This window comes from Theobroma cacao, chromosome 6, assembly GCF_000208745.1.
Source record: "Theobroma cacao cultivar B97-61/B2 chromosome 6, Criollo_cocoa_genome_V2, whole genome shotgun sequence".
Classification (NCBI taxonomy): Eukaryota; Viridiplantae; Streptophyta; class Magnoliopsida; order Malvales; family Malvaceae; genus Theobroma; species Theobroma cacao.
Window position 1 is genome coordinate 20,008,706 of NC_030855.1, and position 25,323 is coordinate 20,034,028.

General features: G+C 32.4%; 3 protein-coding genes across 5 annotated transcripts; 2 read left to right on the forward strand and 1 right to left on the reverse strand.

The window, feature by feature from the left end:
• On the forward strand, positions 3,328-4,631 carry LOC18596227 (transcription initiation factor TFIID subunit 9). Of its 2 annotated transcripts, none has more exons than XM_007024571.2 (3): positions 3,328-3,549; positions 3,738-4,009; positions 4,196-4,631. In XM_007024571.2, the coding sequence occupies exons 2-3, from the start codon at positions 3,752-3,754 to the stop codon at positions 4,454-4,456; spliced, it is 519 nt and encodes a 172-aa protein (XP_007024633.1). In that variant the 5' UTR covers positions 3,328-3,549; positions 3,738-3,751; the 3' UTR covers positions 4,457-4,631. The 2 variants fall into 2 exon arrangements, with proteins under 2 accessions (XP_007024633.1, XP_017978066.1); XM_018122577.1 differs by having other exon boundaries at positions 3,351-3,549; positions 3,741-4,009.
• On the reverse strand, positions 5,349-9,971 carry LOC18596228 (probable GTP diphosphokinase RSH2, chloroplastic). Its single transcript, XM_007024572.2, has 6 exons — positions 8,690-9,971; positions 8,420-8,605; positions 7,221-7,681; positions 6,561-6,719; positions 6,127-6,478; positions 5,349-5,861 (listed from the first exon to the last, which is right to left on the reverse strand). The coding sequence occupies exons 1-6, from the start codon at positions 9,395-9,397 to the stop codon at positions 5,553-5,555; spliced, it is 2,175 nt and encodes a 724-aa protein (XP_007024634.2). The 5' UTR covers positions 9,398-9,971; the 3' UTR covers positions 5,349-5,552.
• On the forward strand, positions 18,062-25,318 carry LOC18596229 (exportin-T). 2 transcript variants are annotated; one of them, XR_001928559.1, is made up of 15 exons: positions 18,062-20,120; positions 20,252-20,323; positions 20,505-20,594; positions 20,732-20,836; positions 21,193-21,252; positions 21,478-21,540; positions 21,625-21,720; positions 22,217-22,381; positions 22,747-22,920; positions 23,029-23,094; positions 23,180-23,278; positions 23,874-24,020; positions 24,615-24,791; positions 24,875-24,922; positions 25,027-25,318. XR_001928559.1 is itself a non-coding variant. In XM_018123794.1 (13 exons), the coding sequence occupies exons 1-13, from the start codon at positions 18,399-18,401 to the stop codon at positions 24,702-24,704; spliced, it is 2,949 nt and encodes a 982-aa protein (XP_017979283.1). In that variant the 5' UTR covers positions 18,062-18,398; the 3' UTR covers positions 24,705-24,986. The 2 variants fall into 2 exon arrangements, 1 of the variants encoding a protein (XP_017979283.1); XM_018123794.1 differs by lacking the exon at positions 25,027-25,318 and having other exon boundaries at positions 24,615-24,986.

Genomic DNA, 25,323 nt, shown 5'->3' on the forward strand with positions numbered 1-25,323 from the left:
TCGCGATTTATAGGAATCGGATTGTCTTGACTTAAACGACATTTGGAAAACCAAAATTGCGAAAAGCACGATCAATGGGGGGAAAGGGATTTGAAATTAAGAAAATTAGACCAACAAAGTGAAATTCTTTTATCGAATGAAATGATTTTTGAGGAAAACTCACACTTACTTCCCTCCTTTTGCCTTTAAAAATCAATTAACTTTGATAACAATTAAAATATTATAATTGTTTTATTTATAATCAAAGTTAATTGATTTTTAAATATTTTTATTTAACAAAGTAATTATCACATCATCCAAAGTTTTTCCATATATATATATATATGTCACATTTATGTCAACATGGATAAGTTAACAAAATAGTTACTATGTCATCATTTTTCATCCAAATTCAATTTTAATTAGAAAAAATAATAACATAAAAGCTTGTTTATTAAAAGTAAAAAAGTAGAAGCTTATTGAATGTGAATTTTAGTATAGATTGAGAACTTATTTTGTCATTTTGCCTTTCAAGAATAACCTCGGAAAAATTGGATTATATATATCAAAATTAAATCTCACTTGGCTGTAGCATAGGGTTATTTACTGCCTAAATTATGGTTGGTATATATCTTTCTCAAAACCAAGGGAATATATAGAAAAGAATACTTTGCAGTTATCATCTCATAAAAAAATTGCTAAATTCAGGCCTTTTGTCACATGAGTTGCACGTACCTAAGCAATCATAGTGAAATATGTGCAAAATTTCTTCACGATATCAGTTCGAAGGAAGCAGCAATTGTAACCACTGGTTTAAGACATTTTGAGACCAGAGAGGGTTTTTGTTCCATCTTCATATCAAAAGAAGCATGAAAGAAGATCCTGATTAGGGTATTAAGATACTGTCTTTTTGACTAGACACTACTGGAAGATCCCATTAGCCCTAGAAATTCTATCGTGTGTGTGTGTATATATATATATATAACTTTATGTTAGAGAGGGATGTGAATCATAAACAGCTGCATTCCAATGAAGAATCAGTACAGCTAGCATTGCTTATGGCCATGTATGAACACAGCCTAATTTAAATAAAAAGATGCCTTACTTCCAAGTGTTTGAAATCTCTTTCTTTCCTTCACCACCCTTTTTCACCTTTTCCTCAATTTTTACTCAAAATTCAGTCCATTCACCTTTCTTCTTTTTCACTTTTTGGACGGCTGTTTATCACTTTTTGTCATCCAATTACAAGCTTTCCAACTAGATTCCTTCACTCGTATTATCTTCTTCCTCCTATAAACTCAATCACGGCCTCCATCAATCTTATTGCAGATTAATTTGGTTTATTTCTTTTGCGAGAGAGAGAGAGAGAGAGAGACGAGAGTCTGGCAATGGCTACATACACTTACGCAAGCGGAAACAACACATCTCAAAGAGGAGTAGCCATGGCATTGGCTCTGATTACAGCAGTGGTTCTATCTCCATTGAACGTTAGGGGGAAAAACGAGACGCGTTATTATGAGATGAAATTGAGCTCCGGATTCGTTCTGCCGATGGTTCTGGCGGGGCTTATCGCTGCCATTAGGACTACATCATCATCTTCATCGATGCAAAGTGGAGCTAGAGCTTCGATCATTCCATCTCCAGATCCATCGTGGGTGCTCAGAATCGGGGGTTCATCATGGGGACTAGCTGGTATCTTGGTGATGCTTATGCTTGTGCTGTCATGGCAAGAATCTGTCCAAGAATTCTTTTGGAGATAGATGACTTATTGCTTATCCTTAGCATATTCTACTTCATTTTTATTGTTTTTGCTGGTTTTTAACAAATAAGGCAAAGGATGTGTAATATTACAAGAAAAATTAAAAAATAAAAAGTAGCAAGTTGCATTAGTAAAGTTGGCTCGGCGTTCCAGTGCTGTTTTATTCTGAACCCGGGATTTTATTCAACAGTCTCATACTATACAAGTAACAAAGATTATGCGCGCCAATTCTTCTGGCAAACCACAATTGAACTTTATGATATACACCAAATGGATAAATATAGCCATATCCTTCGATCCAAGAATTGGTTTATGCCATTTTATGGCCAAATCTTTCACTTCCCACATTTACGGTACACTAAGTATTTGATTCAATAAAATTAATTTCGAATCTCTCTTTATAAAAACAATTAGGATGCTAGTTGGTAGGCAACAATTGGGTTGGACCACCGATGGAGCATAGTGAAAATTGTAAATTTTAAACAAAATTTAAATAAATTTTTATTTTTGTATTATTTTTAATTAAATTTTTATATTTTTATTTTAAATCAAAATAAGTTCTTAATAACTATTAGTTTACTAATTATTATTAGTTAAAATATTACTTATCATTTTATATTACGTTATGCTAATATGATATGTTGACATGTCATAATAAATGATAACATAACATATTGATGTTATATAATGACGTGATCATATAATATTTTCACTCTCTATATCAATGTCTTTTCGATATCACGTTAGCATAAGGTGTTATTAGTCAAGATTTCATTTATCATTCTATTTCACGTGACACTAGCATGGCACATTGTTATATCATATTGTTATGTCATAATAGATGACGACATGATATACTGATATGATATAATGACATAAGTATGTGTCATTTCCATCCTCCATGTGAATATCCTGTCAACTATGTGTCATTAGTCAAAATGTCACTTATCATTCTATATTACATAATATTGATATAATATGTTGTCATGTTGTAATTGACATGATATGTTGCAATGTTATAATAGATGATAATGTAATATATTGATGTAACATAATAACATGATCATATGATATTTTCACTCTCTACATTAATGTCACATTAGCATGAGGTGAGAATAAAATAACAATTGACATTTTAATTAATAACAATTAGTCAACTATTAATTATAAAGACTTATTTTATTTAAAATAGAAATACAAAAATTTGATTAAACATATTAGAAGATTAAAGACTTATTTAAATTTTTTTTAAATAATTTAAGAGTTTTTTTAAGTTATTATGTCAAAATACATTGTAAATTTCTATGAAAATAGTGTAGTTGGAAAGAATAGGTTGCAGTTAATTTTTATTTATTCAATATTTTTTTTTTTGTTCATCCTATTTTAAGTTCTTTCTTTGAACATTATGTTAAATTGACTGTTTTAAGCCTACGAGCTTGTGAAGGACAAAAAAATAGACCTAATTGCAAGGCGAAAATTCACCGTTAGTATATAAATAATAACTAGTATTTATTTTATTGAATACATATATTTATAATATCATAGTAGTTTCATATTTTATTATGCTTAAATGTAACAAAATCTCATTTATTATCATAGTAGTCTCATTTATTATGCTTAAATGTAACAAAATTTTGTTTTTCTTTTAGGCCCGACCCGAACAAGTCCTCTGCATTTTCTCCCTCCAGCAATCGGCTTCCAAGTTTCAACTTCAAGGCTTTCGAATCTCTCAGTCTAACCCTTTCCATCTCGATCTCACCCTCTGCAGCGGCAACTCTTGCAATTTCTGCTGCCATCGATCTCTCGGCAAGGTAATTCCACCGATTCTTTCTCCATCCAATCCACCTAGGGTTTCCGATTTTGAATCCTTTTCTTGTTTGTTTCGTTAATCTTACTTGTTTAAAAGCTTAAGAGGTTTCATGGGCCCTTTATACTGTGCGAATTGGATTGCGAACGAATCTGCGATTTTTCTAACATTACCTTTCTGATATGGGTGAAGTAGCTAAGGGGGTAATGGCAGAAGGGGAAGAGGACCTGCCAAGGGATGCTAAGATTGTGAAGTCGTTGCTGAAATCAATGGGTGTCGAGGACTATGAACCTCGCGTTATTCATCAGTTTCTTGAGCTGTGGTATCGTTATGTTGTCGACGTGTTGACAGATGCGCAGGTCTACTCGGAGCATGCTGGGAAGCAAACCATCGACTGCGATGATGTCAAGCTTGCTATTCAATCCAAAGTCAATTTCAGCTTCTCACAACCCCCACCGCGAGAGGTAATTTTGCTTTCACTCTTTCCCTACTTGATGCTCAACAACAAAAGTTTTAATGTTATAGCTTTTGATCGATTGATAACGTTCTCTTTTTTAATGACCGTGGATTTCACCTCCTTTTCATTGATAGTTTCTTTTTGTTTGTATAAATGCAAATTGTGAAAAATATTCGATCTTTCCTCTTGTTAGGTGCTATTGGAGTTAGCAAGAAATCGGAACAAAGTTCCATTGCCAAAGGCCATACCGGCACCTGGTATCGCCATCCCACCTGACCAGGATACGTTGATCAACACAAACTACCAATTTGCTATCCCTAGGAAGCAGGCAGTGGAAGAGACAGAAGAGGATGAAGAAAGTGTTGATCCTAATCCCTCCCAAGAGCAGAAGACAGATATGCCGCAGCCAACTTCTCAAAGAGTATCATTTCCCCTAGCTAAGCGCTCAAAGTAAGGATTCAATTGGTTAGCTTTGTGAGATGTTTCAGCAACCCCTTCATGAAGGATATTATACATGAAGTTGTATCATTACTAAAGAGAAAAGGTTGTTCATCGGTTATCATGATGGTATGTAATTGATCATTTCAATCTAAATGTGATTCACTCCTAGTTACATTCCACCTTGGAAATTTGGGCACTGCTATGTTCTCTGTATGCTTATAAACTGAATGTGGCTTTGAAGGTTGGGGAGCAATATAGGTCTTTGCCACACACTAAAACTATATTAGGCCTAGTTTGGGGTTGCTGTTGGGAGTTTTGCAAAAAAATAGGTTTGGGAAAAATGATGTGAGAAATGGTTGTGGAAAATTACGTGAAAATTTACCCTAAAAAATTGTGATTTGAGATTTTTGAATGAATGATCATGATGTTTTCAACAATACTTGAACAAATTAAGATATGAAATTTAATTTTAAAAATTTATAAAAAAATATAATTGTTAGATTTTTTAAAATAAATTTAAATTACTTCAAGCTTAACAGAGTTATGTTCCCTCGATGTATATGTTCAGTTTAAGTTCAAAATATGATAATATATACTTCAAAAATATTCGAAATAGAACACAGAGAATATTTTTTGCCATATTACAAAATAGGATGGGAAATTCATCATTTCCTCCCAAATTATAGATTGGGAGCGGTAAAAGCAAGCCCCACCCAAGGTGTTTTTGCGGTTGGTTCAATTTTTGCTGTCGAAAGGAGCCTTTTACTCAAATTATAATGTGTGAAACAATTGCATTAAGTACCAAAACCAGCGTCTCGAAAGCCAAATCCCCAAGTATCCATCAGACAAATGAGATTTTCTGTTGTTAAACATGGACAGAAACCAAAGCTGTTTTGCGATTATGAAAATCTAACATGCAATTGCATTAATGGCGGAAACTATGAGAAATCAATCGTTTTAATCTTTGTTGAATCCAGTTAGCTAATGTTTCCTAGTAACAGAACCATAGAGCATGTTCCGTACAAATATTCATCATTTATATACAAGGAAAACCCATTGCTTTTTTTTTTTCTTTTTTGGGTTTATCATAAAGAAACAATCAAACAGGGTCAACTTCTTGAGCCAACCATGCTACTAGCCGGACGCCCAGCACTGGAAACAGGGAGACCTCGGTCATACATGCGCTGTATCTCTTCCCTGTACACCGTCAAAGACTTGTCAGGAATGGCTGGTGTTAGCTCCACCACATCACCCATCTTCAGCCTGCATGTAGGATCGCTCACTGGCTCATGGTTCAGCCTTGGCCTCAATTCTTCCTTGACAGGAAACCCATATGGAGACCATCTTGAGTTACCCCGCCCAGTTCTTTCCAGCAAATCCATCATTGTCGAGTTTGCGGGAAACTCTTGCACTGACATCTGCAATATTCACAAACCAAAAATATTCAGACCAAACTTCAGATCATATAAAAACTTGGGAACACTGCTAGATGAACTGTTCTTTCTGTAGTAAAATGAAACCTTCCCAAAGCACAGTGGCACAGGGTCAACTACCATGTTTACTTAAAAGCATGGGTTCACTTCACATTTGCCTTCCGTTCGAAAGGAAAGATAGCATATAGGTATGTGGCGCACAATGGCCATGCCAACATTACAGCAATAAAGCCTCATTTAGGGAACATACCTTATCATTTTCAATCATAATGATGAAGACAGGTCCATCCTGGCAGCAGTGAGGCTTATAAGAAAATGGGCAATCATCCGAATGAGTAGGAAATGTGCAGGGTGGCCTGATGGAATCGGCAGAGCCAATTGACGATTGGTCCTTGCTCATTGTTTCACAGTGCCAAGTCACAACCCATCGAGCCCACTCAACCATCTGAAGTACAAATGCAGAGTGCTTACAGTCACCCTCTTTGTATCTCCAATGAGCTGCAAATCCAAATTCAGCCTGCAAATGCATCTCCTTTGTTCGAATCTGAACTTCAAGTGGAACTGTGCCTTCGCCAATCACTACTGTGTGCAAGGACTGATACCTGCACATTCAAATTAGAAGGAACTTCAGAATTTTTAAATTTCATCCAAGGACAATACCAAAGCATATAAACTTTAACCTACCCATTAAACTTGGGCTGAGTTATATAATCCTTGAGCTTTCCAGGTACTTCAGACCATATCTGGTGAACTACTCTCAATGCCTCGTAACAGTCTTCCTCATTTTCAACAATGACACGAAGTCCATGAATATCATGGATTTCATCCATACTCAACTTTTTCCTGCAAAAAATAAAATAATGTAACTTTTTAAAGATTAAATAACATGAGAAAAACAAGAAATAGTGCTATCATAAGATCATTTAGCTCTCCCATACAGGCAGATAAGAACACATAAATATGTTGCTACAATAAATACACATCAGTACTAACACTTCATTAGATACTTAAACAGATGTCATTAAATATATGACTTACAGCCTTATAGGATCATAAACAAGGGAAATTTACTGCTTCAAATTACAATTCACTCCCACACTAACATCTAGACTATTACTGCCTACTCCTACAAACTTTGTTTAATCAGTTAGTCAAAAGAATTCTAGAAAGAGGTTTCCAAGAAAACTTGCTTAGTCTTTCTTCTGACAAAAAGATTACATTTTTAGATAGCACACACCAACATGTGTGCGAGTTTGGGCATGTCACAGTGAACTTAAGTCATGCTTGGGAGCAGGACTGTGTGTGTCTGTGTATACAAGAGCAAGCAAGAAAGAGAGATCTTACTTCAACATCTTCGAATAAATGCTATATAAGCTTTTATGTCGTCCAGAGAGAACATGATATGGAATTTCTTTATCCTTAAGAGCCCTCTCAAGTTTCTCTATAGCAGAAGTAATCATCGCCTCAGCAAAGGAGTCCACAAGCCTAGAGGACAGTTCTTTGTGCTGATCTGGATTGAGATGCTTGAAACATAGATTCTCCAGTTGCTCCTTCCAACTAGAAATTCCTAAACGATTGGCCAAAGGTGCAAATATTTCCAAAGTCTCCTTAGCAAATCTCTGTTGCTTGAGAGAAGGCAATGCATCTAGTGTCATCATGTTATGCAATCGATCTGCCAATTTAATGAGAACTGCTCTTGCATCTGCCATGCCAAGAAACATGGTGTGCAGGCGATCTGCCTCAACAGTTTTGCTTGCAGTATTGTTTTCACGTGCTAGCTTACTCAATTGGCTAAGCTTGGAAACCTATGTGAATGCCACAATTAAATAATTAGAAGCAAATAACTCAAATCTTTTATCAAAGAAATGTTGATTGATATAATGCAAGAAAATTACAAAGATCCTATAACAACCAAGTAGCAGCCATCAATATGATGTCCATAATGCACTAATTTGGGGAAGCTTATACCTAGATTTTTTAAATATGAAAATGAAGTTAAAACTATAACATCAGGGGAATATGTTGATTAAAATACCAAGGACTAAGAACATATACCACAAAGACTACACAAGCGCCTTGTAATTTGTCATTACAAACTCATCCACAATTATTTATCTACAACAACCAATTCCAAAAAGCTACAGCAATTTGCCCAATTAACTAATATGACAACAGAAATACTTCATTCATTCGTGCACCATTGGATCATATTGCTAATTGAATATACCATGTAATTTGTAATTACAAACTCATCCACAATTATTTATCTACAGCAACTAAATTCCAACAAGCTACAGCAATTTGCCCAATTAACTAAATATGACATCAGAAATACTTCATTCATTCGTGCACTTTGCTAACTGAATATACCAAAAATTCCATAATTCTTAGAACACTTTTAGAAGTTAGGATGATTTTAGATCTGGAGAAAGCTGCGTCAAATGCCAAATTCCAAAGCAAAAGAAACAATCTTAACAGCAACAGCAATGTGCGAGCATAAACATCAAGCAACACAATAAAGAATAGAAATTCGTATCTCTTACCCCTTCAACTAAATCAGCAACCCCGGCACCAAATGTCCTAAAAATATAGTCATAACTCAAAAATGAATCATCAAGGGTGTCATGTAAAAGCCCTGCAGCAACTACCGTGGAGTTAGCACCAATGGATGCCAACAACACTGCAGTTTCAACACAATGTTGCAAATAAGGATCACCACTCGCGCGCATCTACAAGACAAAGAACTTCACCTTAAAACAAAATTTAAACAACAAAAAAAATATCGAAGTTATCATTCATTTCTCTGTTTGTACCTGCCCTCTATGCGCCTTCTCGGCTTCATAAAATGCCTTTACTACAAAATCTTCACAAAAGACTTTGTGCCTCATTTGCGCACCCAAAAGCAACTCCTTAGCATAAGGATCCGGATTCACTTCCTCCGTGAAATTATCCTCCATGGTAAACGGTAATTCATCAACCAAATCACTACTTTGCCCCTCAAAACTCGGGGAATCATAATCAATACAAGACCCTAACGCACTCCTAACGAATCCATTGAACAACCCATTTGTCCCACCACGTAACGAGCCCTGGAAATTCCCGTCACCACCCTTTTCACGAACAATTCTCGTCGGAGGACTGCAGCTACTACACGAAACGGGGCCCTGAAACACCGATACTGGGCTCTGAGAGGTTTTCAAAGAAGAACCACCGAATTTGCTCGATGAATAACAAAATGAACTGCTTAATTCTTTCAATTCCTCCCCCCTGTAGGACCCTAAATCCTCTCCTCCACCGCTAGAAAAGCTTGATTTTACCGAGGGTGAGGAGAAGAGGCATGATAAGCCCCCGACAATGGGTCTCTGTGAAGAAGAGGAAGCCGTTGTTGAGGAAGTTGAAGATGAAGATCTTGAATTCAAGTCGAAATCGTAGGAAGAGTGAGAATTGATGTTGATCTGGTGCGGCGTGGAGCACACGCTACTCGGTGGACTAGCGTAAAGAGCTATTGTTGAAACAGCCATGGCTTACGAAAATCCCAGATCGACTCCACAAAAAAAAAAATGGTTTTTATTAATTAAAAATCAAAACCCAGTACTTTCCTCCAGGAAAGCAAAGATTTTCACAGACCCCAGACAAACCCACTAATTTTCTCGAGAAAATAACAAAGCCCAGAAATTTTCTCAGGACCCAAACAATTTTTTCAATGAAACAATAAATTTTTATTTTCCCCTAAAAAACCCAGTAAATTTCTCTAAAAAGAAACCCCGACAATTTACTCAGCACATGGTTTCTTTCTAATATCACAAACCAATGAATTTTGTAAAAAGAGACCCAAATGGGATCTCAATAGTAGAAACTAGAAATCAAAGAAATTTCTAAAAAGAGACCCAAATGGGATCTCAATGGTAGAAACTAGAAATCAAAGAAATTTCTTTGATTCTACGTGTATATTTATATATATACAGAAGAGAAAAACCAAAGAATCGAAAGGAGGGGTTTGTTTGAAGAGAAGAAATTTTAAGCTACAGTATTTACAAATATATAGACATTTTTTTCTACTTAGAAATGGACAATTAAAGAAAAAAAGAAACAAAGAAAAATGACAATTTTTTTATTTTTTGAAAAGAGAGAGTCAAAGACACATGAGATTATTGAAATGAAAGCTTGATGGAGAGAGCTTTCTTTCTCCTTCGTTGATCTTTCCTTTGAGAACTCTTCTTTTTTCTTTATTTTCCTTTTTTCTCTGGGGATGAGTTATTTTGTTATTGCTTTGCGGCCAGGGAGAGGAACATCGAAATTACAGAGGTGTCCTTGGTCATTAACGGGATTAACTGAATCCAGACAAATCCAAGGATCCAACTTTGCTTTCCGTTTGGATAATCTGGATTTTTGGTTGATTAATAACTGATTAGTGATTAAAGTAAATTATGCTATGTTCTTAAGGATTTTTAATTAGGAAAATAAATAACGAATAGAACCTTTTGTAATTAATGACTCAAACAAAAACTTTGTAGGATAAAGTTAGATGCATGATGGCTAAATTACCAGCATCCAATGGATCTAAAGTTTCAAAATTAAGCTAATAAAACTATATCTATGTATTGACAAATTAGTTGATTACAGTACATTGTGTTATCTATTTATAATTATATTTTTCAGTTTATGTATATCTTGATATAATTTAAGTAAATTAATTTCATATTCATATAAAATACGTTTTATATGAACACTTTGTTCTTGATCAGATAAAATTAAGCGTAAAGTGACAAAAAAGGGTAAAAATTTATAAAATTGAAATAATTAACATGATATAAGTGAGGAGAAAAACCAAACAGATAATCTTAATTACAGTCAAAGTGAGAGAGGTTTTTTTATTTAGAACGACATGTGATCATTTTTTTAAATTAAATTTGATTTAAATATTTTAATTGGTTTAAGTAGAAATCATTAATATATTTATTTAATGTTTATGACACTTCACTTTGTTCTTATCTTCTTGATATTTGCTTTTTAATCAATACTATTAATTAATTTATTATTATTTGAAGGCAGTGTTGGCAAGGCAATGACATTGGAACTCAAGTCAAGTGTCGTAGCTTTACAAGCAAGCATTGTTAAACATCCCAAAATAATATGCCCACATGATTTATGTTAGTTGCTTTTGGTGCACAACAACATGGAGTGGGGTCCAACTTTATTGATATTTTCTTTCTTACGGGAATCATTGTTCTGCTGCATGACTCACTTCATGGATGAGGATTCCATTGGATCTTTTTTATATTTATTTTATGGCGTCATATTCTATAATTAATTAATTAATTGTTTTTTGCAATTATCTATGCTTGTGGATCAGGATGGGTATAGGGGAAGCTACAATCCAACGGCCATTTGGATTTAATTCAAATATTAACAAAATGAGAAGAAAAAAATAAAAATACTTAAAACAGTGGGAGCATTTAGTTTTAATAATAAAGTGGGTCCATGCAAGATTTAAAAAATTAAAATAAACAAATTCTAGTGGCAAATACTATTAATTGATTATTTTCAGAAAAGGGCATAATGGGAAATCTACAGTGAGGTGATGGACAGATAATTCTCTCTACCTTCGTGGAGAAGCTCTAGAACACATTCTACTCCACGACAAGGACTTCCCTACTTTGGTCCTTCCCACACACAAGTTCCTTTGAATCTCCCCGCTTCGTTTTTTCTTTGCGCTGTTTTTTTGTGCCAAAAACAAAGTTTCGTGACAGTTCGTTGGCGGCACGTGGCGTGTCATCAGCAGCCGCCGATGCCATATGGTCAGCGTAGTCGGCGAACACGTGTTAATTGCGCAGACGGAGGATTTGGTGGGATAGGGGTTCGTTCGGGGCACGGTCACCGTCCGTGTCTGTCTCGTTCTGTCCACGTGGTGTCTTGTGTGTCGACTCTGCTCCGCGAATTTAGGGGCTCTCCACCAGGGTTTAAATTCGTGTGAGCGGTGTTCAACATAGGAGCAATCATGGACCGTTAATTTGTTGGTCTCCTGCTGTACTTTTGTGATGGGTTGAATGCTGTGCATGGGGTCAAAGTCAAATTGGCACCGTACAATTGCCTAACTCTGTGGTAGCTGCCAAGTAGTAATCAATTTAAAAAAAAAATTTCACGGCATTTGTTTTGACAATTTTTATTTTGATAAAATTCTACCTACACCCTTTGTCTAAGGATCTTTTCTCAGGAAGCACCTGAAATTATTTTTTTCCATGTAAAATCTTTTTAGCTCAAGGATAATGGTATTAAAAGTTTCAATTAAGTTTTTATAAACAGATAATAATAAATTTTATTTTAACTTTTTTATATTTTATTTGTTTAATTAAATTTATTTATTTTTTACTTTTCTTTCACTATCTCTCTCACTTTCTCACTATCCGAACAAGAAAGAGTGTTTTCTTTTTTTAATTCCAATTCCTTCACCAACTTGAAGTGATCGAGATTCCTCACCGATTATTCACTCTTCTAAATCTAAACAAAAACAAATTCAAAAGATTCAATTATTGTTTTTATTTTCAAATTTTCCTTTTTAATTTTTTGTTCATTTTTATAAAAATATCTTTTTTTTAATTATTGAATTTGAATAAATACAGTGATTACCTCTATTATTATTTTTATTAAAAGAATTTTGATTGATTCATTCATTTTAAAGTTGTATTGATTTTATTTGTATTTGGATCATCATTAGTGCTAAGTTATTAAGGTTTATATTCAAAATTTGTGAAAGATGATCTAGATGCACATGCTCTCTTTTAAAAGGCCTTAATCAATCCTATCTAAATAATTTGTTTTTGTTTTTTTTTTCACTTTAAAAAAAAACATTTTTTATATGCATAAAGACATTGGTACTACCCATGACTAGAGGGGGTAAGTTGGTCTATGCAAGGAAAAAAAATGAAAAATCACTGTTGAAATATTTTTTTAATTAAACAAATAAAAAATAAAAAGATTAAAATAAAGATTATTATTATTTATTCACAACAAACTAATTGAAAAACTTTAATAATGTTATTTTTTAAGTAAGTAGATGATGCATCAATCAATAAATTAAATATTTAGATAAAATAATATATTTATTTGATAATTAAGTAAGTTATTAATTTTTATAAATATATTACAATAAAACACATTATTAATCTTTTAATCTTTAGTCAAAATAAAAAAAGCATCTGATTTGTTTGTAGATTTAAAAAAAATCCATTATTGATTTATATAATAATTTTATAATTAATAATAAATTAAGAAAAATAGTCTTGTTAATGACTGTACTTAAACCACTTGTTAAAATTAATTGATTTTTTATAATAATATTCTTTTAACACATTATTATTAGTCAATTGTTAAAAGTCACCACAGTACTTTTGAAGTTTAATCCCATTGGCTTTGGAAATAGTGAGGAGAAGTCGTGTCCATTGCGTCCAGGCTGTCCCTAAACAAATCAATCTCGAAACAACCATACGGCCACGCCTTACCATGGGAATCTGTCCGATATTTGTACCCCACCACTACCACCACCTAATTAGATTTGATAATTTTATATACACATAATAATACAATATGAATATATACAAATTTAAATGGATTTAGATTTAAGTTAATCATGTTTTATATACTAATTGTGTGAATTCATTTAAGACACAAACAAATCATATTCCATTTAACTTGTTTAAAATAAGTTTAAGACATAATTAATTAATGGTGTTATTATATTTTTGTATGACTTGTGACTTATTTATTATTCATATATTTAATAGTGTTCACATGTAAACATGTTTAAAACTCATTTGTTATTTCATATATTTATTAATATTTTTATGATAATTAAAATTTATTGTTGTTAAATTTTATTATATATGATAAATATTATAATATTTATAATTTTTTGTTATAAATTTGAATAATAGAATTATATTTTAATTTAATCATTTTAATTATATTAATCATGTGTTAATTTTGTAAACATATTATAAATCATATAAAATTTAATTCCAAAATTTTAATAAATTTATTAATCGTATTATGTATATTCATATATTTGTTTAAAATCATAACATAATTAATTAATCGTATTGTATTCATAATTATTTATATAATTATTAATATTTTATATTTACATAATATAATTAAAAATATAAAAACACAAATGATCAAATCTAATTATGGCCACGGCCACAGCTCTAACTCTGACCCACGGGGGGGGCTCCATATTCTAATCAATCTGTGATGGAAACATTGCTCTAACATTATGAGCCACTTTGCAAACAGAAGGTCCAAATCCAAATTTAACAAATGGGTCTAAAACTTTAGGTCGTACTCCCAACCGAACAAGCTGAGTCTCTCTACTCCTGTATTTGTTCATTCAGGCTGAGGCTCCTCACATTCACAATATATATATCAATACTTGATCCATGTTCAATTAAAAGATAATGGGTTGAAAGGCCCATCTAGTCAGTTCAAGGCCCAAATGCATACTCCATTTATATGTTTATCATTCAGGCTGAGGCTCCTCACATTCCATATATATATCAATACTGATCCATGTTTAATTAAAAGATAATGGGTTGAAAGGCCCATCTAGTCTTGGAGGAGTTCAAGGCCCAAATGCATACTCCATTTATATATTTTTAAAATTATAAAATCACTCTTTTAATTATTTAAATATTTTGAAATTCCAAATATAAATTTGGTACAATTAATAAAATATAGTGAGAATATGACTACTTAATTTCTAGTTGAAAGTAATTTTAATTTTTTAAACAAAATTTAAAATTTATTTTTCATATATAGTTTTTTAAAATTAAATTTCACAATATGAAACGTCTTGGCAATAATTACTTAACAAAAAAACAAAACTCATTCTTTACTCTTCTTGTGTAATGTCATTTTTAGACATTTCAACTCATTATAACACTTTTTACTCTGAAACAAATGGGATTGCTCCACTTTATTTCCTTTAAATTGGTGAGTATCTATGCTGAAAGCAACATGGGATAGGGTCATTGTCATCATTTGAAAAATCGATTCACTTGCTTTGAGTTAATCATTGTTTTGAGATTTTATTCTATGATTCATGAATCAGCGATATTCTTTGGCCGCTACACTTTATTATCATGTTCCCTTGCAAAATTTACCCTCACAGCCAAGGTAGATTCTTCATTGTCTTGCATGCTTGAACAATACTTACAGCAATACTAAATAATATAATATAATTTAAGAGTAGGTTTAATGGGATTACTCCTCTTTGTTTATTGTTTTATTGAATAGAAAGCATTGACTTGCAATGCATTACATTTCCCAAGTCATATATATGTGTACCAGAGTAGTAAATTGGTGACAAAATTGTCAATGATAAAACTCAAAATGATATTTTTATTTATTTATACATAGAAATATGATATAATATCTAAAAAATTGTTAAACTATTTATAAAAATTCAGATAAGTTCTTATACTTTTATTGCGTTCAATCAAACTCTTATAGTTTTATTTTAAATTTTTTATGTCTAGTTAGATAAATATTTATGATTAACGATTGCCTTAGTGAAAATATTATTTACCATTCTATACTGCGTAACATTAACGTGACATGCTAACATATTATAATTGATAATGACATGATATATTGACATATCATAATTGATGATGAAGTAACAAACTAATTTGACATAATAAAATGACTATATAAATTTTCACCATTCACATCAACGCCATATCAATATCATGTGGATATAATATGATGACAAGTGGTATTTTGACTTATGACAATTAATCAATTATTAGTCATAAGGACTTATTCAATTTAAAATGAAAGCATAGGACTTAATCGAAAGCAATAAAAGATTAAAGATTTATTTAAGTTTTCATGAATAGTTTAGGGATTTATTTAAATATTTTGCCTAGAAATTTATTCTTATTTGGCCTAGTTTTTTTGTAGCTTAAAAGCTATTATGAAACTTTTATGAAAAATAATAAATTTTAAAATTAAATTAAAACTGTTTGGTAAAATAAATTATATAAAATTTAATTTTGGTTAAAATTATGATTAAGGGTATTCTTCTATCTTCAATCACCTAATAAATTAAAACGGAATCAATCTGCTTCGAACTTATATATAATTTCATATATTAAAATCAAAGAAATCCATGCAGAAATGAAACAGCTTTCAAATTTTGTATGGTAGTAATATTATTGGATTTTTGTTGATATAGCAAACAATCAAACTACAATGCTTCAATTTTTCAATAAAAAAGAGAAAATAAAAAAAGATGTATTTGATATTAAATTTTTTTTATGAAGAAAAGAGAAAACCTTTAAATAGTATATAAATGCAATTTTAAATTTTTTTTGTTTTCTTTTCCCTTAATTTTTATAAGAACAAAAAATCTAAAATTTTGCTATTCTATTGTTATGTCTTCTATTTTGTTTTTTTAGTCATTTTTGTACAGAGAGATAAAAAGGGGAAATCACAATTTACGTTAGAGAAGGTGACATGCAAAAAAAGAGAGAGGAAAGAGAGATTGATTAAGAAATGGGTCTTTCTTAAAAGCTAACATGCTTTTTTTTTTAAAAAAAAAAACTCCTCTTTAAAGCTTTTCTTTAAGTTTTTTTTTTAATTTTGTTCTTTAAAAAATTATTTTTTATTAAAACAACTTTTTAAAATCCTATTTGACCTCTTTTATGCTTTTCAAAAGTAGATAAATTGTAAAAAAGTCAAGTTAAATAGGCACTAAGTTTAAATTAGTATGACAAGTAATTCTCTTTTATTATCTTACTAACCTTGCATGTTTGTTTTCATGAAATTTATTTAAAATTCATGTTAAAAATGGTTTTTAACCATAAAATATCCACTTAATTCATTTATATATATATTTATATATAATTGAAATTCATGTATTAAATTAATGTCTTATCCACCTTTAAAAAACATAGTGACTTATCTATACTATTAATAGTAAATATCATTTATCTTTCAAAAAGAAAAGGTCCCATTTAAAAGTAAAAATGTCAACGAATAAAAATTTCTTAGGTGTAAATTCCTATAGTAAAATGTAATTGTCTTTTATTATCTTATTATCCTTGCATGTTTGTTTTTGTAAAATTTTATTAAAAATTGCTTTTAACCATAAAATATCTACTTAATTCATTTATATATGTACATAATCGAAATCCATATATTAAATTAGTGTCTTATCCGCCTTTCAAAAAAAAAATTGTGGCTTATCTATATTATTAATAATAAGTCCCATTAATCTTAAAAAAAAAGTCTCATTTAAAAATAAGGAAGTCAACAAGTTAAGTATTTATTATTTTCTAAATACTTTAACTCGAACTTAATTATTTGATAGAATTCAGAATCTTATAAATACTAAATTAAATTTTAAAATTATTACTCGAATTCGTAATTAGATATCTTAGACACCACTCATTAAATACTTATACCCATTAAATATTCGATTAAAATAAATTTGAAATCAATTGTTATGTATATTATTAATAAAAATTAAATTAATAAATTAATTCATAAAAAATAATTAAAGTTTAAATTTATATATCATGAATTTTAATAAATATTGCACTAATTATAAAAGAATTATAAACAAAAAGTAATATATAAAAAATTAAAATTTAATATTAAAAATCACTATTTATAATTAGATTTAGATAGTAAGTACCTTAGAAATATTATCCCAACCCATCCTATAATGGATAATAATTGGTATAATGCTCAAATAAATACTAAAACTTAATTGAACAAAATAAAAATATAAAACTTTTAAAAATTTTTTTAAATAATTCAAAAACTTTTTAAAATATTATACTATAAAAATTTTACAACCTAATCTGAGTATAAGATACTCCCATCTTCCTTAATAAGTAAAAGTCTCTTCGACCTATATAGGCTATCAATTTTTTCAAGGAGTAGGCACAGTCTCCTCCTTTCTTCCCAAAATACCCTCAACAAAATTTCAAGCTTCGACAAAAACCAGTGAAAAAGACTCGAAAAAGGTCAGAGTATGTTCCCCGTTGTCACCAACAGGGTTAAAGTAGTCAATTTGTCATCCCTTAAAATCACCACCAGAGTCCACCGCCCTCTCCTTCTGCCCTGGTAAATTACCCGTTTTCACAATTATATGTATATTTTTTCCTCTTCTGATGAGAAAACTTAAAAAACGTATAAATTGAAAACCCCAATCCAAACACACCCTAGGGTTTTCTTCTTCCTCTATTCTTCTCTCTGCAGCAAACGAACAGAGAAAAACCCTGGCTATAAAATCTCACTTTCACATTGTATTATATAACAAAAGCATCCCTTTTTATTTGATCTCTTCACCTTTAAGGTAAGCTCTCAATAACCCATATCTCAAAATCCCTTCGTTTTTTTTTCCTGTATATTCCAAAATCTGTTCAAAACCCCAGAAGTAAAATCAAATAAAGTTCCAAACTGGGCTTTGGAAATTCATCTATACGAAAAAAGAAATTTTAAGGAAAAATCAGTATGGATGATGTTGAAAAGGCAATATTGATTAGCTTTGATGAATCAGTTACCTTAGATTCAGGATTAAAATCACAGGCAGTGAACTTTTGTCAGCGAATTAAAGAAACCCCGTCAATATGTAGCCTTTGTATTGAGAAGTTGTGTTTTTGCAAGCTCGTTCAGGTTCAGTTTTGGTGTTTACAAACTTTACGTGATGTTATTAGTGTAAAATATGGGTCCATGAGCTTGGAAGAGAAGAACTTTATCAGAAAGTCAGTTTTTTCGATGGCGTGTTTAGAACGTATCGATGGTAAGTTGTGTGCTGTTTTGGAAAGTCCTACATTTATTAAAAACAAGCTTGCTCAGGTTTTGGTTATTTTGGTTTACTTTGAGTACCCTTTGATTTGGTCATCAGTTTTTGTTGATTTCCTGCCTCATTTGAGTAAAGGGGCTGTGTTGATCGATATGTTTTCTCGGCTTTTGAATGCATTGGATGATGAGTTGATTAGTTTGGATTATCCACGGACACCTGAAGAGGTGGCAGTTGCAGGAAGGGTTAAGGATGCAATGAGGCAACAGTGTGTGGCTCAGATTGTTAGAGCATGGTATGACATTGTGTCTATGTATAGGAGTTCTGATCCTGAAGTTTGCACTACTGTTTTGGATTGTATGAGGAGGTATATTTCCTGGATTGACATTGGGTTGATTGTGAATGATGCGTTTATTCCGCTACTGTTTGAGTTGATTTTGCTTGATGGTTTATCAGAACAACTTCGTGGTGCTGCTGCCGGATGTGTTTTGGCAGTAGTTTCTAAACGAATGGATGCACAGTCAAAACTAACTCTTTTGAAGAGTCTTCAAATAAGTCGAGTTTTTGGTTTGATATCTGATGATAATGATTCTGAGTTGGTTTTGAAAGTAGCAGCCTTAATAACAGGGTATGCAGTGGAGGTTTTAGAGTGTTCCAAGCGGCTGAACTCAGAAGATGCTAAGGTGGTTTCGATGGAGCTTTTAGATGAAGTTTTGCCAACAGTGTTCTATGTAATGCAAAATTGTGAGATGGATGCAGCATTTAGTATTGTCCAATTTCTTTCAGGTTATGTTGCCACCATGAAAACCCTTTCTCCTTTGCAAGAGAAACAAATGCTTCACATCAGTCAGATACTGGAAGTGATTCGTACACAGATTCGTTATGATCCCATGTACCGCAATAATCTTGATATATTGGATAAGATTGGGATGGAAGAAGAAGACAGGATGGTGGAGTTTAGAAAGGATTTGTTTGTGTTGTTACGGAACGTAGGTCGAGTAGCACCTGAAGTTACTCAGATCTTTATCACGAATTCATTTGCTAGTGCTATTGCATCTTCGTCAGACAGGAATGTGGAAGAGGTAGAAGCTGCCCTTTCCCTTTTGTACGCACTTGGAGAGTCTATGACTGATGAGGCAATGAGGGCAGGAACTGGACTGTTGAGTGAACTGGTGACAAATCTATTATCAACAAGATTTCCATGCCATTCCAATAGGATAGTTGCCCTTGTGTACTTGGAGACGATAACAAGGTATATGAAGTTTGTCCAGGAGAATACACAATATATTCCTTTGGTATTGGCTGCCTTTCATGATGAAAGAGGCATACACCATCCAAACATCAATGTGAGTCGCAGGGCAAGTTATCTGTTCATGAGGGTTGTAAAATTGCTGAAATCGAAGCTTCTGCTTTTCATAGAGATGATTTTGCAGGTACCAAATTATCTATTTGTCATCATGATTTAGGTTGCCATGTTTTATTGTTTTCCTAGTAAATGTTTGTGACTGTGTATGTGCCACCTTATTTCTAAAATTGTTAACTGGATTCTTCTGTTGATGGTCAGAGCCTGCAAGATGTTGTTGCTCGATTTACAAGTATGAATTTTGCATCTGAAGATGGTGCTCACATTTTTGAGGTATTTATCTCATTCTTATGTTTCTACCCAGTACCCACCCCTCCTGTTTTGGTGCATTTACACGTGTATTCCCACTCTTTCCATTCACATGTATAGACATTCATAAATATCCTTCCTTGTGTTGGCAAGGGATGACCTTTATTTGTTTTCTTTTCTTTTTTTTTTCTGTGATTTTTCACAGGCAATTGGCCTGTTGATTGGGATGGAAGATGTGCCGCTGGAAAAGCAATCTGATTATCTCTCTTCATTGCTAACTCCTCTTTGTCAACAGGTTTTGATTTGTAGTGTGAATCTAACTTTTTTGGTAGTCTTCTTGCTAGTGCATGCTTCATGCAGCCCCGTTTATGAGCAAATTGATGTTTGATTCATGTGTTCTGCAGCAGTTTACTCATATGGTTTATATGGCAGGTTGAGGCAATGCTGATGAATGCAAAAATATTGACTCCAGAAGAGTATCCTCTAAAAATTGCCAATATCCAGCAAATAATTGTGGCAATTAATGCTCTAAGCAAGGTTACTCTTCTATTCTTTGATCATCTAATATGCTCTTTGGTGAAGAGTTTTTCCCTTAAACATTGGTTGCTTTCAAAGAATCTTCAGTCACCAGTTATTTTACTATCATCATAAGATCTTCTAATGTGCTACTGAGTTAGAAGCTTTTCCCTTATCATTATTGTGTTTCATTTTATATCCAATCGGTGATGGTTGAGCCGTTTACTAATAGCATATTGTTCATTATTGTGATGTAAAAAATCCTTATTTGCCTAGTCCTTTGTAATTGAGGATGCTTTCTAAGCTATCTTTTAATTGTTAATAATTTGAGTTTTGATCCTGCATAGTTTATCCTTGTAATTTTATTTGTAATTCAGGGTTTCAGTGAGCGCCTTGCAACTGCGAGTCGCCCTGCGATTGGTCACATGTTTAAGCAGGTTAGTTTTTAAGGTAGATGATTTTATTTGTACTTTAAGTGCACCTTTTTTCATGCTCACAGTTGAGAAATTTCCATCATTATCCAGTAGTTAATAATGTATCTTTTTGATTGTTTGTTATAAATTAATTACATGGATGTGCTGGAAAGAAACCATGCCATTGTGTTATCTTTATTTATTTATTTTTTAATTTTATTAAAGCCAGCTTATCACTTTTTGATCCAGACATTGGATGTTCTTCTCCAAATCCTTGTTGTATTTCCAAAGGTGGAGCCTTTGCGGACTAAGGTAAGAGTTCAAGGCCGAATATTGAACATATTTGGTTTCGTGGTATCAAACACATTGCCTAACGCTAATCTTTATGGTATTTAGGTTTTATCATTCATACACCGTATGGTGGACACCTTAGGTGCATCTGTGTTTCCTTACCTTCCAAAGGCATTGGAGCAATTACTTGCAGAAAGTGAGGTATATAACAGTTATAATTGAGCCTTTTTATTTTTTCTTCTGGTTTTTAAAGGAAAAGAGGTGCCATTAAAGGAGAATCATTGAGGTAATAACTTTTAATTCTTAATCAAAGAAAACCTCCAATGGGTGTTGGGAATATGTGTAGTTACTGCATGTGGAAATAGGCACAGAATTTTCTCGTCAAAAGTATTATCTGATATTGTGTTCGAGTTGTTAATTAATTATATATTTATTTGTCAACACCAAGAAGAAATGTGATCTAAATGGGAGTTACTTTTCAAACATTTACACTCGGGTTTTTTACTTGGGTTTTTGTGGGATCTCTCTCTGGGTGTGCGAATGTGCTGTTTTTTCCTTATTGGGTGTTAACATAAGCTCTTTTGGAAATGATTAAGCTTTTACCTTGATACATGGAAAAATGCATAAAAAGGAGCTTAAGTTGATGTATTTCAGTTTCATATTTATTTATTTGATTCTGGATTATGTTCTTTTGCAGCCAAAGGAAATGGTTGGTTTCCTCTTATTGCTCAATCAACTTATATGCAAATTCAGCACCTTGGTCCATGATATATTGGAAGAAGTATTTCCGGCTATTGCTGGTAGGATATTTAGTGCCATCCGAAGGATTGCTGATTCTTCGGGACCTGAAGCCAATACTGAGGTAGATAATCATCAGTTGTAGGAATTTCAGAACTTTAACTAATTTTTTGGGTCCTAGGCCCACGTCTGAGTTTGAAATTATGATATATTGTTCTATAGAGTTTTATCTTTAGCATTATCTGTTGCAGTCATTGTATTGCTTTATGGTTTGAGTTCAACTCAAATTTACATTTCATGATATGTTCTTGCTACTATGTTGGTTGTCCAAATTTACACAGTTAACAAAGTTCTCTATGCGATTAGTAAAGAATTTTTTTCCCAGTTCAATTGTGAAACACTGCAATAGCACATATCATGAGTCTTTGCAAGCATATGGTACACGTGCAATTCTTTCTCTGTGTTCATTGAAACTTCTTTTTGTTGTAGGAAATTCGTGAATTGCTAGAACTTCAAAAGACATTATATACTTTTCTTCATGTGATAACTACGCATGATCTGTCTTCCGTTTTCCTTTCCCCAAAAAGCCTGGGCTACTTGACTTCAATTATGCAGTTGCTGTTACATACATCTTGCCATCATAAGGATATTAATACAAGAAAGGTGCGTTAATAGCTTTGATTATTCATTACCTAAAGGGTTGGACATTCCAAAATTCTAGTATGAACAGGAACTGGATCTAACTTGCTGTTTTTGCTTTCTGTGAGATAGGCTTGTGTACAGATATTTATTAGATTAATTAAAGACTGGTGTGCCCGGCCTTATGGTGAAGAAAAGGTTTGTTTCCTTCTAAAATTTCATGCTTTGCTTTATTGTGTGGATTTAATTATATTTATGGCTCTAAGGGGTTAAATATTTTTAGGTACCTGGTTTCCAAAGTTTTATGATAGAGACCTTTGCGACAAACTGTTGTTTGTACAGTGTGCTTGATAAATCGTTCGAATTTGGTGACGCAAATACTGTAAGAATAATCTTTATTCACTTATTTTGTCTTTGTTTTGCATTAGTTGGTGTTTATGTATGATATGTTGTTACAGACTTACAGTAATAACCTTTATTCTGCCTTGTAAAACAATATGAACTACTTTACATATTTGTTGTGCATTGTTGTTGTATCTCATAAAGGAGATCTAAATAAATATTTACAAAAAAAAAAAAAGAAAAAGATTCCAGCATGATAGTTGAACATGGTTTGAGGGTTTTTACTTACTAAAGAAAAAAGCTTCATATGCTGGACCGTTACATCTTTGCATCCACATTCTTTCTCAGGTTGTTAGGAACTTACCCTTGATTGAATGTTTTACAATGCATGGTAAAAAGTGAAAGCTGCATTAGAGTATGCTAAGGTGTGCAATGAAGTAAAAGTAGAAGAACTTTTATTGCCTGTTATATGGGCTGAAAAATCATTATCTTCTTTCTGCATGGCCTGTGATGAGTGTTATTTGCTTTGCTTGGTGAATAGACAATGTTACTTACAGAAATGGATGTGCTGAGGGTTGATGCTCATTTCTTCATGCTTACTCTTGTTTTTTTTTTTGTTTTATCTCTGTTGTCAGCTTATTTTATTTGGAGAAATTGTGTTGGCTCAGAAGGTGATGTATGAGAAGTTTGGGGATGATTTTCTTGTTCATTTTGTATCAAAAGGATTTCCATCTGCACACTGCCCTCAAAATCTGGTAGAGCAGTATTGTCAAAAATTGAAGGTACTATTTTCTATAATCTATTTATAATGTATTTTCCATTCATATCATTTCTCTGGTTTATTGGTAGGTATGGCTCCTACTTATATTCTTTGGTTTAATTCATTATTGGATAATATGATAAACTGACAGACACAACAAGTTAGAGCCTGCATTTGACAGCCTGAGAACCTGGTTTCTGATAACTTTTCCTTACAGAAAATTACTATAATGAGTTACTTTTCTCTTAACTGCCTTTAATACTGAATGGGATTGAACCTTAGATATGGGTAATATGTCTTGCAGAATTGATAAAAGCCTTCTTACAAAATTATAATAGTAGTAGAATGTTAATTCTAACCCATCTCAAGGATGGAAACGCTTGACACTTAAGCACATGCTAAGGCAAAGTCACACTAATTGTATTCATTAAAATCTATACTTGAATTCATTACATTTAAATTTGCTTCATTGCGACCATGCTTTTATGGCCCTAGGCTTGGTTATCCTAATTGTTGGCATTTTGTAACTGGTTAGTTGATTTGTAAGCTTAAATTACATGAATTTTGCTGGAGCTGCTCTTAGTTTTCTCTATGCTTTGGTTATTTGTATTTGCAGGGTAGTGACATCAAGGCATTGAGATCATTTTACCAGTTGCTTATTGAAAATTTACGTCTCCAACAGAATGGAAGTCTTGTTTTCAGATAGCAGCATCAAGATGGCCAAATGATTATTTCAGTTTGATGGTCCAAAATTTTTTCAGTTTTTTGGCGTTCCATTTATTGTTCACCAAAGGTTCCTAACATCTTGCTATTGTGTTGTTTTCCCTCATTTAGATAAATTTGCTTATGTTTGCTTATCATAAATCAATATTGCAGGTTTCTTTATGTAAATATCATTTGTGTGCCTATTCCATGGACAACGAGGTATTTTTAAACCCCAGTCCTGTTTAAGTTGCAGAAATTATTCTTTGGTTATGTTTTGGCAATATGTGGCTGATTTCTTTCATTTTCTTTTATGGATTCTACAGTTGTATATTTCCGGAAGCAAGCCTTTTTTTTAATCTTCGAGTTTGGTTAAATCCTTCAGTTTCAACATGCTGAGTAGGATGAAAGTTTTTGTGAGAGCTGTTCATAGTTTTTTTTTTCCCCTCCAATTTTATAATACATTTTTCTTGGTTCATTTAGATCTCCAATCGAGTGTATGTGACTAGATTATTACAAAAAAATAACTATAGGACATTCGTTTCGTTCATTGCTTTTATACAGTCGTGTTTGTTGGCAAGTTTATATGGTCAATTCAAACTGGCATTATACTCCCAATTTCA

Bases quoted from the DNA above. Each gene is read 5' to 3' on its own strand.
- LOC18596229 (XM_018123794.1), top strand. From the start codon at position 18,399: ATGGATGATGTTGAAAAGGCAATATTGATTAGCTTTGATGAATCAGTT. The intron at 20,121-20,251 runs GTACCAAATTAT...GTTGATGGTCAG, and splicing joins TCATAGAGATGATTTTGCAG to AGCCTGCAAGATGTTGTTGC. The intron at 21,253-21,477 runs GTTAGTTTTTAA...TTTTTGATCCAG, and splicing joins TTGGTCACATGTTTAAGCAG to ACATTGGATGTTCTTCTCCA.
- LOC18596227 (XM_007024571.2), top strand. From the start codon at position 3,752: ATGGCAGAAGGGGAAGAGGACCTGCCAAGGGATGCTAAGATTGTGAAG. The intron at 4,010-4,195 runs GTAATTTTGCTT...TCCTCTTGTTAG, and splicing joins CACAACCCCCACCGCGAGAG to GTGCTATTGGAGTTAGCAAG.
- LOC18596228 (XM_007024572.2), bottom strand. From the start codon at position 9,397: ATGGCTGTTTCAACAATAGCTCTTTACGCTAGTCCACCGAGTAGCGTG. The intron at 8,606-8,689 runs GTACAAACAGAG...TTTGTCTTGTAG, and splicing joins AGAAGGCGCATAGAGGGCAG to ATGCGCGCGAGTGGTGATCC. The intron at 6,720-7,220 runs GTAAGATCTCTC...TATTTTTTGCAG, and splicing joins ATTTATTCGAAGATGTTGAA to GAAAAAGTTGAGTATGGATG.